The following is a 16,504-nucleotide window of genomic DNA, read 5'->3' on the forward strand; positions in this document are numbered from 1 at the left end:
AGGGGCTGGCTCACTCCAGGACAACACTGCCTTCATTATAAAGTACGTTTTGTTTTTCTTTTCGCCTTTGCCCTTCACCCAGCTCTTACACAATTTAACCAAGTGTCGAGTTTAGGGACCGTCTCCAAACTTGGGTCAGCTGGAGAGTCTCCGAAGCCGGAGTGACGTTTCCCCTGAGTAAGGATCTGTCATTTCTACCTCGCTCTCTAAATCCCAGAGCTTGGTTAGCGGCGGGGCGGGACTGCCGCTCTCTCCGGGGCTCTGCACCGTGATGGAGATGCGAGCTCTGATCGCAGTCCTGGTCTTGGCTCTCCCTGTACAGGTGACTTGGACGGCAGGTAAGGGCAGGGGCTCAGGTGTGTCTGGGGGAGGCGGCAGGTTATTTATTCCCTATCCACACCTAACTCAGGTCACCAGGAACTGCGGGGAGGCAGCGATGCATAAATAAAGTCTGCCGAGCTCTGAGCTGGGACCACAGCTCAGAAATTAGCCCCCCCCGGGGGGGGGGGGGGGGGGGGGGGGCTATTCGTTCACGGGATGTGGGTTCCCTGGCTGGGCCCAGCATTTATGTGCCCATCCCTAATTGCCCCTTGAGAAGGTGGTGGCGAGCCGCCTTCTTGAGCCGCTGCAGTCCCTGTGGTGGTAGGTACACCCACCGTGCTGTTAGGGAGGGAGTTCCAGGATCTTGACCCAGCGACAGTGAAGGAATGGAAGTATCACCCATCGTGTCTGCACTGGCTCTCTGAGCATTTTAACTTAGTGCCAAGCTCCTGCCTTTTCCCTGTAATCCTGCACATTGTTTTTATTTGAATTGATCATCCAATACCCTCATGAATGCCTCAGTTGAACCTGCCTCCACCACACTTCCAGGCAGTGCAGTCCAAATCCTAACAACTCACGGCATGAAAAAGTTTTTTTTTCTCAGCTGGTAATTGCTTCTTTTGCAAAACACTTTAAAACTGTGCCCTCTGGTTCTCGATCCGTTTACGAGCAGGAACAGTTTCTGTCTATCTACTCTGTCCAGACTCATGATTTTGAAAATTGTATAAAATCTCCACTCGAAGGAAAACAGTCTCAACTTCTCCAATCTTTCCTCACAACTGAAGTGTCTCATCCCAGGAACCATTCTCGAAAACCTCTTATGCACTCTTTCCAATGCATTCATATCCTTCCTATAGTGTAGTGCCCAGAACTGCGCACAATACCCCAACTGAGGTCTAATGAGTGTCCTATATAAGTTCATCATAATCTCCCTGCTCTTGTACTCTAATGAGTGTCCTATATAAGTTCATCATAATCTCCCTGCTCTTGTACTCTATGCCCCTATTAATGAAACCTAGGATACTGTTTGCTTTAGAAATAGCTCGCTCAACCTGTCCTATCATGTTTAATGACGTATGTACATATACACCCAGGTCCCTCTGCTCCTACACATCCTTTAGAGTAGTATCCTTTATTTTATTCTGTCTCTCCATGTTCTTTGTACCAAAGTGTATCACCTCACACTTCTCCACATTGAACTTCATCTGCCACCTATCTGCCCACTCCACCAATGTATCAATGTCCTTTTGAAGTTCTACACTGTCCTCTTCACAGTTTACAATTCTCTCAAGTTTTGTGTCATCCGCAAACTTTGAAATTGTTCCCTGCACACCAAGATCTACATCATTTATATATATATATATATATATATATCAGGAAGAGCAAGGGTCCCAATACCAACCCCTGGGGAACTCCACTACAAACCTTCTTCCAGCCCGAAAAATACTCGTTAACCATTGAAGGGTCTCTGTTGAAGGGTCATTCAGACTCAAAACATTAACTGTGTTCCTCTCTGCAGATGCTGCCAGACCTGCTGAGTTTTTCCAGGTATTTTTGTTTTTGTTCTCCTTAACCATTACTCTGTTTCCTCTCCCTCAGCCAATTTTGTATTCATGTTGTTACTGCCCCTTTTATTCCATGACCTATAACTTTCCTCACAAGTCTGTTGTGTGCCACTGTATTGAACGCCTTTCAGATGTCCGTATACACCACATCAACAGCCTTGCTCTCATTGACCATCTCTGTTACCTCTTCAAAGAACTCCAGCAAGTTAGTTAGACACGATTTTCCTTTAACAAATCCATGCCGGCTCTTCCGAATCAATCCACATTTTTCCATGTGACTATTGATTCTACCCCGAAACATTGTTTCTAGAAGTTTCCCCACCATCAAAGTTAAACCGACTGGTCTGTAATTGCAGGGCAGATCTTTACAACCATTTTTGAACAAGGTGGCATAATGTTTGGAATTCTCCAGTCCTCCGGCACCTCCCCCGAATCCAGGGAACATTGAAAGATTATTGCCAGTGCCTCTGCAATTTCCACTCTTACTGCCTTCAATATTCTTGGATTCATCTCATCCGGTCCTGGTGCCTTATCAATTTTAAGTACCGACAGCTTATCCAATTCCTCCTCTTTATCAATTTTAAGCCCTCCTAGTGGCTGAGTTTCCTGCTCTGTCACCATGGCCTGGGCAGTATCTGTCTTGTAGGTAAAGACAGATGCAACATATTCATTTAGCACCTCAGCTTTGCCTCTTGCCTCAATGTGTAAATCCCCTTTTTGGTCCCTGGTCGGCCCTACTCCTCCTTTTACCACCCTATTACTATTGACATGCTTATAGAATACATTGGGATTTCCTTTTATGTTAGCTGTCAGTCTTTTTTCCTAATCCCTCTTTGCTTCCTGTATTGGCTTTTTCACATCCCTTCTGAACCTTCTGTATTCAGCTTGGTTCTCAGTTGTATTTGCTACCTGACACCTGTCATAAGCACACTGTTTCTTCTTTAACCTAATTTCTATCTCCTTTGTCATCCAGGGAGCTCTGGATTTGTTTGTCCTACCCTTCCCTTTTGAGGGAACATTCCTTGACTGTGCCCAAACCATCCCCTCTCTGAAGGTAGTCCATTATTCAGCTAGTTTTTCTGGCCAACCTTTGGTTCCAGTCTATCTGGTCCAGCTCCGTTCTTGCCCCATTGAAGTCCACTCTCTGCCAGTTGATAATTCCTACTCTGGATTAACCAATATCCTTTTCCACTGTCATCCTAAAACTTATGATACAATGATCACTGTCCCCTAAATGTTCCCCCACTGTCACTTGACCTACTTGACCCACCTCATTCCCAAGAACCAGGTCTAGCAGTGCTTCCTTTCTTGTTGGATTGTACACATACTGCTGTAGGAAATTCTCCTGAACACAATCTAGGAATGCTTGTCCCTCACTGCCCTTTACACTACCACTATCCCAGTCTATATACGGGTAATTAAAGTCCCCCATTATAACTAGTCTATGATGTTTACATCTCTTTGTAATTTCCTTGCAGATTTGTTCCTCTATATCCTTCCCACTAGCTGGTGGTTTATATATTACACCGAACAATGTACCACACCCTTCTTATTCCTTAGCTCTAGCCAAATTGATTCTGTCCTTGAATCCTCTGACACATCCTCTTTCTCCTGTACTGCAATACTCTCCTTAACCAAAAATGCCACCCCTCCTCCTTTTGTCCCTTTCCTACCTTTTCTGAACACCTTTTAACCAGGAATATTTAACACCCAGATCTGCCTTTCCTTAAGCCAGGTCTCTGTTATCATCACAATCCCACAAGGCAATCTGTGCCTATAATATCCCAATTTTATTAAACTCTACTCCGTGCATTCACATACACGCAGTGTAACCCTGATTTAGACTTCATTACTTGCTCCCTTATATTTCCAAGTCAGGATGGTGAGTGACTTGGAGGGAAGCTTCCAGCTGGTGGTGTTCCCATCTATCTTCTGCCCTTGTCCTTCTAGATGGTAGTGGTTGTGGGTTTGGAAGGTGCTGTCTAGAAGGTTTGGTGAGTTGCTGCAGTGTGTATCTTGTAGATGGTACACACTGCTGCTACTGTGCGTCGGTGGTGGAGGGAGTGAATGTTTGTGGATGTGGTGCAAATCAAGCGGGGCTGCTTTGTCCTGGATGGTGTCAAGCTTCTTGAGTGTTATTGGAGCTGCACTCATCCAGGCAAGTGGGGAGTATTCCATCACACTCTTGACTGAGGTTTACGTCTGTGTTGTGCTTGTTAATCTGTCAGGGGTAGAGGGCAACAGACAAATCTATCAGATAGATGTCAGATGAAATTTCATGCAGAAAAATGGCAGATGATAACGTTTGTTAGGGTGAATGAGGAGAGGAAATAGCTGGCACAAATTAAACAGTTTAAATGAGGAGGCGACACTTCACCATTCAGACCGGGAACTCTTTCAAAAGAGGTTGGATAAGTAGACGAAGCCAAAATATTAATATGTTAGATTTTAGGATTGACCAATCACAGTGATCAATCTCTATCAATGAGTCTACAACAAATTCAGACACTGGGTGAGGATAGTCCACCGTTGGGGAGAGATTAGGGAACCATAAGCCCCAAATCACCTATTCCTCCCGAGCACATTACACTCACCACACGTCATGTCTCAAAATACTACCTCCTGAAGGGGGAATACTGTTTCCCAGGGAGACTGTTCCATTTTCCATTAACCATCTTCTTAAAGGAATTAAACATGATCATTAAGATTTTGATAAAGACATCAAATGAGAAACTATGCAGAAGGATTAATGAGAATTGCATTATTCACTTGTGCTCAGAACTGTTGGTTTATTAAATGAACAGTGATGATATTTTCCATCCCCATCATGTGAGTAAAGTTGAAATAGTAACTCTGAAAAACTGAAGAAACTTCCTATTGATGGTCCTGGTTTCATTTCACAGATCCCAATCACTCACTGTGTGAAAAAGTTTTTCCTCGTGTCTCTATTGCTTCTTTTGCCAATTAGCTTTAGCCTGTGTCCTCCCGTTCTCGATCTTTTCACAAGAGGGGACGGTTTCAACTAGGCCCAACCATCTTCAGCTGCTTCATCAATCGCCTTCCTTCCGTCATAAGGGCAGAAGTGGGCATGTTCGCTGATGATTGCACAATGTTCAGCACCATTCGTGACTCCTCAGAGACTGAAGCAGTCCATGTCCAAATGCAGCAAGACCTGGACAACATCCAGGCTTGGGCTGACAAGCAACAAGTAACATTTGCCCCACACAACTGCCAGGCAATGACCATTTCCAACAAGAGAGAGTCCAACCATTGCCCCTTGGTGTTCAATGGCATTACCATCACTGAAACCCCCACTATCAACATCCTGGGGGTTACCATTGACCAGAAACTGAACTGAACTAGCCATATAAATACTGTGGCTACAAGAGCAGGTCAGAAGCTAGGAATCATGTGATGAGTAACTCACCCCCGACTCCCCAAAGCCTGTCCACCACCCCCAAGGCACATTCAGGAGTGTGATTGAATACTCCCCACTTGCCTGGATGAGTGCAGCTCCCAAAACACTCAAGAAGCTTGACACCATCCAGGACAAAGCTTGATTGGCACCAGGTCCACAAACATTTACTCCCTCCACCACCGTCGCGCAGTGGCAGCAGTGTGTGTACCATCTACAAGATGCACTGTAGGAACTCACCAAGGCTCCTTAGACAGCACCTTCCAAACTCACGACCACTACCATGTAGAAGGACAAGGGCAGCAGACACATGGGGAGCAACACCACCTGGACGTTCCCCTCCAAGCCACTCATAATCCTGACTTGGAAATATATCACCATTCCTTCACTGTTGCTGGGACAAAATCCTGCCATTGACTGTCAAGGGGTGACAGTTAGATTCCCTTTTGTTGGAGATGGTCGTTGCCTGACACTTGTGTGGCACGAATGTTACTTGCCACTTGTCAGCCCTTCACTGTCGCTGGGTCAAAATCCTGGAACTCCCTTCCTAACAGCAGTGTGGATGTACCTACGCCATATGGACTGCAGTGGTTTGAGAATGCAGTTCACCACCATCTTTTCAAGGACAGCTAGGGATGGACAATAAATGCTGGCCTAGCCAGTGACACCCACATCCCAGGGATCAATCTTGGGGCCCTTGCTCTTCCTGATATGTATTATTGACCTAGACTGTGGTTGTGTAGGACATGATTTCAAAATTTGCAGATGATATGAAGATTGGAAATGTTGTCAACTGTGTTGGGGATAGTCTTGAACTTCAAAAGGACATAGAAATTTTGGTGGATTGAGCAGACAAGTGGCAGATGAAGTTCAAGGCAGAAAAGTGTGAGGTGATTTGTTTTGGCAGGAAAGGTATAGTGAGACAGTATAAAATAAAGGGAGAGCCTCTAAAGGAGGTGCAAGAACAGAGGGACCTCAGTGTATTCATACATAGATCGTTGAAGATGGCAGGGCATGTTGAGAGAGCAGTTAATAAAGTATATGGTATCTTAGGCTTTATTAATAGGAGCATTGAGTACAAGAGTAAGGAGGTCATGTTGAACTTGTATAAGACACTATTTAGGCCTCATCTGGAGTGCTGCGTCCAGTTCTGGGCACCACACTTGAGGAAGGATGTGAAGGCATTGGAGAGAGTACAGAGGAGATTCACAAGAATGATTCCCAGGATGAAGAACTGTAGCTATGAGGATAGATTGGAGAGGTTGGGACTGTGTCCCTTGGAGAAAAGAAGGCTGAGAGGAGCCACCATTTATCGATGAAAATAAACACTTTCCAGTGACGTTCTGTCATGCTGCACACCGAGCAAATGCCCTTTCCAGTTCTCGCACATTCCACTAGTATCACCCCAGCTCCACCACAGTCCCAATCTACCCTTGTACAATTGCAACATCTAGGACCCCCTTTCTTTCCTAATGCGACTCCAACATGATTCCAGTTTTACCTGAACGCTTCTTTTCTTAGACACTGTTATCCCTTTTCCAACGTTCTCACTCTCCTCGATGCCCACTTTGAAACTCCAGGCCATCCTCCCAACAATATTAAGTTTGGGAGAAGGCCAGTCATTGCCACCTTCCAAGGATTCGATTGGGCCACATTTAATGCCGCATTGTGATTGCTGTCCACACCCTGAGGATGAACACTAAAAGAAGCAGACACACCCAGCCCATCTCGTCCACACACACACACACACACCACCACCACCCACCTCGCCCTCTTCCCACTCCAGTTCCCCGGTATATCTACAAGCAGCCATCCTGCAACTTGGAATATCTTCTCTACCATCTTGCTTTATATGCTGGGCTTTAAATAGGGTGAGAAATCAAATTAAAATTTAATGAATTAACACTAAATTAAAATAAACTACAGAGCCAAACTAACATTTAAAAGTAATGAATATCAATTATGTACATAATTGTAGAGCTCCGGGGAAAATAAATCACTCGAATCATATTGACGACAGAGGTCAGTTATTTTGGGGGGTTGTGGGAATTAAGCGATTGTATAGGAAGGTGGAGTTCAGATAGTAGATCAGCCATGATCCTGTTGAATGGGCTCGCAGAGCCAATTGGTTCACTCATGCCCCTATTTCTTAAGCACTAACACTGTGTGTGACATAAATGCTTAATGAATAATTGCCATAAATAGATGCCTGTCCTACTATCTTATACGTTATGTTACATGAAACACTGTCCTATACTTTGAACAATGCTTTTGCCAGTAAATAATGAAATGTGCATGAATCCCAAAAAGCTAACATACAAGTTCAGCAGGTAATAGGGAAGGCAAATTTAATGTTGGCCTTTATTTCAAAGGGAATGGAGTATAAAAATAGGGAAGTCTTGCTAAAACTATACAAAGCACTAGTTAAACCCCACCTAGAATACTTTGAACAGTTTTGGTTCCCTTGTCTAAGGAAAGATATACTGGCTTTGGAGGCAGTCCAGAGATGGTTCACTAGGTTGATCCCGGGTATAGAGGGATTTTCTTATGAGGAGAGGTTGAGTAGGTTGGGCCTGTAATTTACTGGAGTTTAGAAGAATGAGAGGTGACCATATTGAAACATATAAGATTCTTAGGGGGCTTGACAGGGTAGATGCTGAGAGGTTGTTTCCCCTTGTGGGAGAGTCTAGAAGCAGAGGGTATAATCTCAGAGTAAGGGGTCGCCCATTCAAGACAGAGATGAGGAGGAATTTCTTCTCTCAGAGGGTAGTTAATCTGTGGAATTCTTTACCGCAGAGGGCTGTAGAGGCTGGGTCATTACGTGTATTCTGGGCTGCGATAATCAGATTTTTAATCAGTAAGGGGATCCAGGGTCATGGGGAAAAGGCAGGAAAGTGGCACTGAGGATTATCAGATCATCCATGATCTCATTGAATGGTGGAGCAGACTTGATGGGTCGAATGGCCTACTTCTTCTCCTACATCTTATGGACTTGATAGAGGTATTCAAGAACCTAAGGGGTGTGGATGGGGTAAATAGTGAGAAACTGTTCCCACTCAAGAGAACATCAAGAACTAGAGGGCACAGATTCAAAATAATTGGCAAAAGGTGTAAATGTGATGTGTGGAAACATTTTTTCACCCAGAGGAGGGTTGGAGTCTGGAACAAACTTCCTGAGAGGGTGATGGAGGCAGGTTCGATCGAGGTATTCAAAAGGGAATCGGATTACTACCTGAAAAGAGGGAATGTGCAACGTTACAGAGATAAGGCAGGGGAGTAGGACTAGGTAGAATGCTCTTTCAGAGAGCCAGTGCAGACTCAATGGAGCAGAGGGCTTCCTTCAGCACTGTAAAGGCACCGTGATCATGTGATCTCGAGGTTAGTCTGTTTCAGCCTCACATGCCAGAGAAAGGGGTGGAGTCAGTGGCTAGGGATTGGACTTTGTGACGATGGCTTTGGTCTTGCCAATGTTTAGTTATTGTTTGGAATATTTACTATTCTATTGTTCTCAGAAAGCCCTCTCACTGCTGAAAGAAGCTGTCATTTGACCTTTTGGCCCAGTTCTTACAAAACAGGCAGAGTCAATCTACACCTGGACTATCTTCAGATTACTTTCCTTTTGTTCAAAGGACAAAGCTTATTGTTGAAGGGGACAGGAGCTAAGTCACACCCCCAAGGGAACAGCTGCAAACACTAGAAAGCTGAAATAAGAAAAGGGTGGAGATAATCAGCAAGCCGTTCAATATTTGTGGTAAGGAAAGACAGGTTATGATGTTTTGACGGTATTTTTTGGATGTTTTGGGTTAATCAGACTGAAAATTGGGAGATAAACAGGTATCAAAGTTTAGAAAAGTAAATAGAAGAAGGACAGATGCTGAGATAAAGAAAATAAGAAATTGCTTGTATTATAGCATCTTTAACAATCTCAGGCCATCTCTAAGCATTTTACAGCCAATTTCGTTTTCTTAAGTCTAGTTACTATTGTAGGAAATGCAGCAGCCAACTTGCACACAGCACACTCCTACAAACAGCAGTGAGGTAATTGATCAGGTAATCTTTTTTAGTAATGTCGATTGAGGGATAAGTATTGGCCAGGGCACCCGGGAGAACTCCCCTGCTCTTTTTTTGCGATAGTGGTTGTCAGATCTTTCACATCCACCTGAGTGGGCAGGCAGGACCTCAGTTTAACATCTCATCTGGAAGATGGCACCTCTGGCAGTGCAGTGCACCCTCAGTACTACACTGGTGTATCAACCTAGGTTACATGCTCAAGCCTTGAGTGGGATTTGAACCCACAATTGTCTGACTCGGAGACAAGAACACGACCCACTGAGCCATTGATTACATAAAGCAACAAACTGAAAAGGGAACAAAAACAAAATTACCTGGAAAAACTCAGCAGGTCTGACAGCATCTACGGAGAGGAACACAGTTAACGTTTCGAGTCCGTATAACCCTTCATCTAGAAGGGTCATTCAGATGAAGGGTCATATGGACTCGCAACGTTAACTGTATCCCTCTCCGCAGATGCTGTCAGACCTGCTGAGTTTTTCCAGGTATTTTTGTTTTTGCTCTAGATTTCCAGCGTCCGCAGTGTTTTGCTTTTAACTGAAAAAAGAAGGTTGTCTGTGTGGTTCAGAAACTGAAATCTACGCCATTGACGAATCATTTTGCTTTCAGAAGCCAATGAAGAGCCTCCAGTTGTTGTCACAAAGTATGGGATGCTGGAGGGGAAGAAGGTGTCTGTGAAAGGGACTCAAAAACCCGTCTATAACTATCTCGCCATCCCTTTTGCAAAGCCACCAGTTGGTCCTTTGAGATTCACTGCACCCCAGGCAGCAGAAGCATGGACTGGAATCAGACAGGCAACCAGCGTGCATCCTGGGTAAGAATGACAGTTTTGATAATGGGCTAGCATTTGTTAACACAGGTTGGGCATAATTCTTACCCAGAACAAAAAAAAACTGGGAAATAAGGATATTGGTTTGAACTGGTCTTTTATACCTTAAAATGGAACACTAGTAAAAACTAGTAAAAAAATGAAAGTACAGGTCCGAACTGTTTTTTTCCTACTGGGTAGAGGATTAATCATGTGATTTCCTGCCTTCAACTGCTCCCCTCCCACCTGCTTGCCATTGGCCACCTGACACATTCATCTTCTTTGCATCTAGCCTTCCCTCAGCCAATCAGAAAATGAACAGCATCTTCATGGGTTCATTCTTGACTGCCAATCAAGCAGCCTTTATTCTCCAACAATTTTATAGCTAAAAATAGTGTCCAAAGACTCCACTCCAGGCTAACAGTCACAGAGCAGTGCTGAGGAAGTGCTGCATTGTCAGAGGTACTGTTATTTGGATGAGATCTGTTTACTAGGGCATTTCAGGACAATATCTCCTTTCAACTAACAAGATGAACTTTTTGTTAATTGCATTTACCTGTACTGAAAATGGCAACAGTCACTACACCATTAGATAAAACACTTCAGCTGATTTATTGTACAACCTGAGTTGTCTGAATGTATTAGAAGAAATGAGTCAGATTGACAGATATACCAAATTCAGACTTGCTATAGGGGGATTTGAACTGAGAACCTCTTGGTGCTAGCTCAGCCCCATCACCATCACCCTGCCTTACTGTCTAATGTTTCAGAATGCTATAGATTTGGAGTCTCTTTATCTCTTTCCTAGATGTCTACAAGATGCAAATGCATTGAAGATAATCTTGGAACTAATGCAGTTAGAGGCTGACCCCAGTATGTTCAAAGAGGACTGCCTGTACTTGAATGTGCATACGCCTGTCACACCAAAGGACGGGAGCAAGAGACTTCCTGTAAGTAAACTGTTGGTTTTAACTGTTCCTGGACCTGTGAAGAACAATCAGAGGTCAGCAAGGTGGACCTTAGCTCAGAGGCTATCTGGCACCATGTGACACGGACTGTGGGAAAGGGAGGTGCTGGCCACTACGTCCCACACAGGCCCCTGAATTGAGCTGCACCAGTGCGAGTGAGCTGATCTCAGCTGGTACTATGGTTGATTTCAGTATCTTTGCTTTAGGAAGGAGAGAAATCAGCCAGCATTCCCCCTCCTTGTGGCTATGGTGTCAGTCATGGTTCAGTGGGCTACACTCTTGCCTCTTTGTCAGGAGGTTGCAGGTTCAAGTTGACAGCATAGCCCATGCTGACACTCTAGTACAACACTGAGGAAGTGTTGGAAGTGCTCTTTTGGATGTGACATTAAACAGATGCCCCCTCTGCCCTCTCAGGGGGACAGAAAAGATCTGATGGTCACTTATTATGAGGAAACGGTGATGTAGTGGTAATATCCCTGGACTATTAATCCAGAGGCTCAGGCTAACGCTCTGGGGACACGGGTTCAAATCCCACCACGGCGGCTGGTGGAATTTGAATTCAATTAATAAGTCTGGAATGTAACTCTAGTCTCAGTAATGGCGCCCATGAAAATATCATTGTTGTAAAAACCCATCTGGTTCACTAATACCCTTTAGGGAAGGAAATCTGTCATCCTTACCTGGTCTGGCCTACATGTGGCTCCAGACTCACAGCGATGTGGTTGACTCTTAACTGCCCTCTGAAATGGCCCAGCAAGCCAGTCAGTTCAAGGGCAATTAGGGATGGGCTTGCCACGCCCATGAAACAATAAGGACTGTTTTGAAGAAGAGTCCTTCCTGGTGTTCTGGGCAATATTTATTCTTCGACCAAAATCGCTAAACAGATTATTTGTAGGATCTTGCTATGCAAATTGGCTGCTTACATTGTTTCCTGAACACACAGGGACAGCTTCAAGTCTGAGAAAGTAATTTGAGATGGAGTCACCAGTATTCTATTGGCAAACACGACTGCCATCTTGTGCACAGCAAGAGACCACAGACAATAATGAAATGGCTGAGTAGATGACCTACTTCTGGTGTTAGGCGACAGGCAAGGGGTGGTGGGGGCTCTCCACTTGCTCTTTTGAATAGTGCCCTCCCATCTTGCAGACCCACCTGAAACAAGTGGAACCGAAAAAGTATCTCCAACGTTGCAGCACTCACTCAGTAATGCCCTGGATTGTCAGCCTCAGGACACAAGAATTGCTGCACCAAGAACGATCTATCTAATTCACCTTTGACCATTCAGATAGTTGCAGGATCCAACAATAATATGTTTAGGTAAAGGAGAAATTGAGTAATGGAAACCAACGACATAATTAGGTTCAATGCCAGAATGAAAAAGAAAGATAGCGAGTTGGACTTTGAAAAGCCAAAGTTCAATGAGTTAAGAAGGCACAAGACTCAACTAACTTGACAGAAAAATTGTTTGATGCAGTAGAAAATCTGCAGAGTGAGCTGCATAGGGTATAAAATAAATACATTTTTATGGAATAAAATGAGAATTCATCAAAAAAATAGAGTCTCATGGATAAATAGATTATATTGCTGAATAGAGAGACATGTTGCTGAAGCTTTTCATTTTACACTCATCAGGACAAACACGGGTGCCAAATTTCAAACAATCGTGATAATTTATATTACAGAAGAAAAGGGTGCTGATTAGTGGGCAAGTTAACTTTGGCTGGCCAAAGCGTTGCCATGGAGAAAGCAATGAGGATTTATAGGCTTCCTAAGCACCCAGGTAATTCAAAAAAAGGTGCAAGGCCTGAACATATTCCTTTTGTTTGCAGAGAACGGGTCCCTAGAAAGATGACTAAGCTGTGACTTAAAATGGAGACATTTGCTAAAATGCGGGTAAACCGTATTAAAGATGCTCATGAGAGAAGTGCAGTTGAGAGGGAATAGCAGATTGGAAGAAACAGAAGTATTAAAGGATATATATATGTAGCATTTATAGCAAATAAATCATGCTAGAACTTTATAAATCGCTGCTTAGATCACATTTGCAGTGTTGTGGATAGTTTGAGCAACCACACACTACAGGGAAGGGGAATGATCTGAAACAAATAGCAGAACTGACAGAGGGTAATTCTCTGGCAGGAATGTATGCTCTTAGTAGAATTCAGATCAGAGAGAGCACAAGTTCTATCCACAAACTTTCAATCTTTAAACTTTAAATATACAAACCATGCCACGAGTCTCAGATTGAGCAACATAACAGTTTGTTTGAGCGAGGGAGCATACTGACAAACTGATGCCAGGGATAAGAGACAACAGTAATTCAGAGGCTGAGCTACTGGGATTATTCCTCCTGGGGCAGAGAAGACTGGGGATGTGTAATGACCACACGAGGAGGGGTAAAAATGACTCCCCTATTCTCCCACCCCAGGTCTGACTATAACAGGGTTTTTTTGTGAGCTTAGCGAGGAGGTGCTTTGCCAATGCTGCTGGAGTCCCATTATGTGCACTTTCAGATTTAAGGAACTAGTCAGACAGGTTTTCTTAGGTTAAACAAATAACAAGATAAATTTATTGATACTACTTCACGAATTAAAGAACTAAGTAAATCACAACCATCATTCGTACTGTTTACATCAGCACATTCCCTGGGGCCACACAAACACTAGTACAGATGGCTGAATGAGAGGATAGGCTTAAAGATTTTTTCCAGTTTGTGAAGAAGATAAACAAACAAAGGAATATACCGTTAGCTGTTTCCTGGCTGGTGTCGATGCGGTGATTTCACGTTGCGGCCCTTTTGTTCAGTTGTCTTCCTGGGTGTAGTTGTATCGAGCAGATTTCCACGTTTTTTTTCCCAAAAGATCTCAGTTTACAGTAGATTTCTCAGGATGGTTACTTTGCAAATCCGGGCACAGCTTCTTTGCAGCCTTTCCGTACAGAATTCTGGTCTCTGATCTCTGTGGCTTGGTAAACAGTACTTAAAGTCCTGCTGGCTGTATATTCCAGAGGAATTCAATTAATCCATGTTTACTGTAATCATTGTTATTTAGAACAGGTAATTGCACTTTGACTGTTGAAGAGTTTCAGGATAGTGTGAAAGCCAACAGGAGATGGGGGTCTTTCCGCTCCCCAGGGGATTTTTAGTGCCTGTTCCCTTTTCATCCCACTTAGATGGAATGCAACTTGCATTTTGGGGCTGGCTTGCATCCTCCATTGTCTTAATAGGACCACCGTTTATAGTTTTATTTCAAATCCAGCCAGAAAAGGAAGAATTAGGAATTGTATCTCGTAACACTTCTGCACCACATGGAATGAAATATGATTCACTCACATTTCCTTTGTTCATTGATGGGATGTGGGTGTAGCTGGCAGTGCCAGCATTTATTGCCCATCCCTGATTGCCCTTGAGAAGGTGCCTTCTTGAACCGCTGTAGTTCGTTTCATTTCAGGACTGGAAAAAAGCACAAATAATAAATTAAAAGCAATAAACAAAACCCATACAGATGCATTCATCCACACCCTCACATCTTCCTTTCTATTCTGTAGGGTCTTCTCGGGTGTTTTTTATTCATTCATGGGATGTGGGCTTTGCTGGCTGGGCCCAGCATTTATTGCCCATCTCTAATTGCCCTTGAGAAGGTGGTGGTGAGCTGCCTTCTTGAACCTCTGCAGTCCATGTGATGTAGGTACACCCACAGTGCTGTTAGGGAGGGAGTTCCAGGATTTTGACCCAGCAACAGTGAAGAGCTGACAAGTGGCAAGTAACATTCGCGCCACACAAGTGTCAGGCAATGACCATCTCCAACAGAAGAGAACCTAACCATCGCCCCTTGACATTCAGTGTCATTACCATCACTGAATCCCCCACTATCAACATCCTTGGGGTGACCATTGATCAGGAACCAAACTGGATTAGCCATATAAATACTGTGGCTACAAGAGCAGTTCAGAGGCCAGGAAGCCTGCGGTGAGTAACTCACCTCCTCGCTCCCCAAAGCCTGTCCACCATCTACAAGGCACAAGTCAGGAGTGTGATGGAATACTCCCCACTTGCCTGGATGAGTGCAGCTCCCACAACACTCAAGAAGCTTGACACTATCCAGGACAAAGCAGCCCACTTGATTGGCGCCACATCCACAAACATTCAATCCCTCCACCACCGATGCACAGTAGCAGCAGTGTGTACCATCTACAAGATGCACTGCAGCAATTCACCAAGGCTCCTTAGACAGCACCTTCCAAACCCACGACTACTACCATCTAGAAGGACAAGGGCAGCAGATAGATGGGAACACCACCGCCTGGAAGTTCCCCTCCAAGTCACTCACCATCCTGACTTGGAAATATTTCACCATTCCTTTACTGTCGCTGGGTCAAAATCCTGGAACTTCCTCCCTAACAGCACTGTGGGTGTACCCACACCACATGGACTGCAGAGGTTCAAGAAGGCAGCTCACCACCTTCTCAATGCCAATTAGGGATAGATAGTAAATGCTGGCCTAGACAGCAACACCTATATCCTGTGAATGAATAAAACGACTTATCTCCCCCAATCCATTCCCCTACCCCCCAAATCCCCCGAACACTTTCTCCATCAACGCCCCCTCCTCCCTCCCTCCTCCCACTCCCCCAAACCACTTCTTCTCCACCTTTACCTTGACAGGTGTGAAGAAACCGGTTCACTCGGTCCAATCACCCCGCAATTGGATTCCCACCAAATCCCAGAAAACTGTCTGGATATTCTGACCACATCCTGTTTTATCCATCAGGTTATGGTCTGGATCCATGGCGGTGGATTCATATTCGGAAATACATATTTCTACAACGGAGCACCACTTGCAGCTTATGAGGATGTGGTGGTGGTGGTGATCCAGTATCGGTTGGGGGTTCTTGGCTTCCTCAGGTAGGTGGAAATATAAAAACATAAAAATATTGTTTCCAAGCCAACTGAAAAGAGAACTCTGCTGCCTAATCCCACTTCCTACCTCTTGGCTCGTTGCCTTGTAGGTTGCTGCACTTCAAACATTTCCAAGTATCAGACAATGAGTTCTGAATCCCCAACACCTTCTGAGTGAAAAGTTTCCTCATCAACTCCCCTCTAATCCTTCGGCCAATCACCTGAAACCTTTGCCCTCTGGTTATTCACTTCTCTGCTAAAGGCAATCCACTCTATCCAGGCTCCTTTTAATTTTATACTCCTCCTCCTCCAGGTACCGTGGCCTAAGAGGGCATTGGTGACCATGGACTTCCATCGGATTGGTCCATGATTAGCTTTGGCAAAGTACTGCCATGGTTTGCTGTTGCCTTCTGCCATATGGCTGAGCGAGAAAATCTCCCACTCTTACCGCCTGCC

At 44.4% G+C, this 16,504-nt stretch overlaps 1 protein-coding gene across 1 annotated transcript in view; it reads left to right on the top strand.

Moving 5' to 3' along the window:
* The first annotated feature begins 237 nt into the window (after positions 1–237).
* The window catches only part of LOC121280520 (fatty acyl-CoA hydrolase precursor, medium chain-like), a 60,584-nt gene continuing 44,317 nt past the window's right edge, over positions 238–16,504 (top strand). The window contains exons 1-4 of the mRNA XM_041192602.1: positions 238–338; positions 9,982–10,186; positions 10,989–11,130; positions 15,921–16,054. Of these exons, the coding sequence (XP_041048536.1) occupies positions 272–338; positions 9,982–10,186; positions 10,989–11,130; positions 15,921–16,054 (548 nt within the window). The 5' untranslated portion in view covers positions 238–271. The remainder of the gene's footprint in view (positions 339–9,981; positions 10,187–10,988; positions 11,131–15,920; positions 16,055–16,504) is intronic.

The sequence above is a fragment of the Carcharodon carcharias genome, chromosome 7, assembly GCF_017639515.1.
Source record: "Carcharodon carcharias isolate sCarCar2 chromosome 7, sCarCar2.pri, whole genome shotgun sequence".
Classification (NCBI taxonomy): Eukaryota; Metazoa; Chordata; class Chondrichthyes; order Lamniformes; family Lamnidae; genus Carcharodon; species Carcharodon carcharias.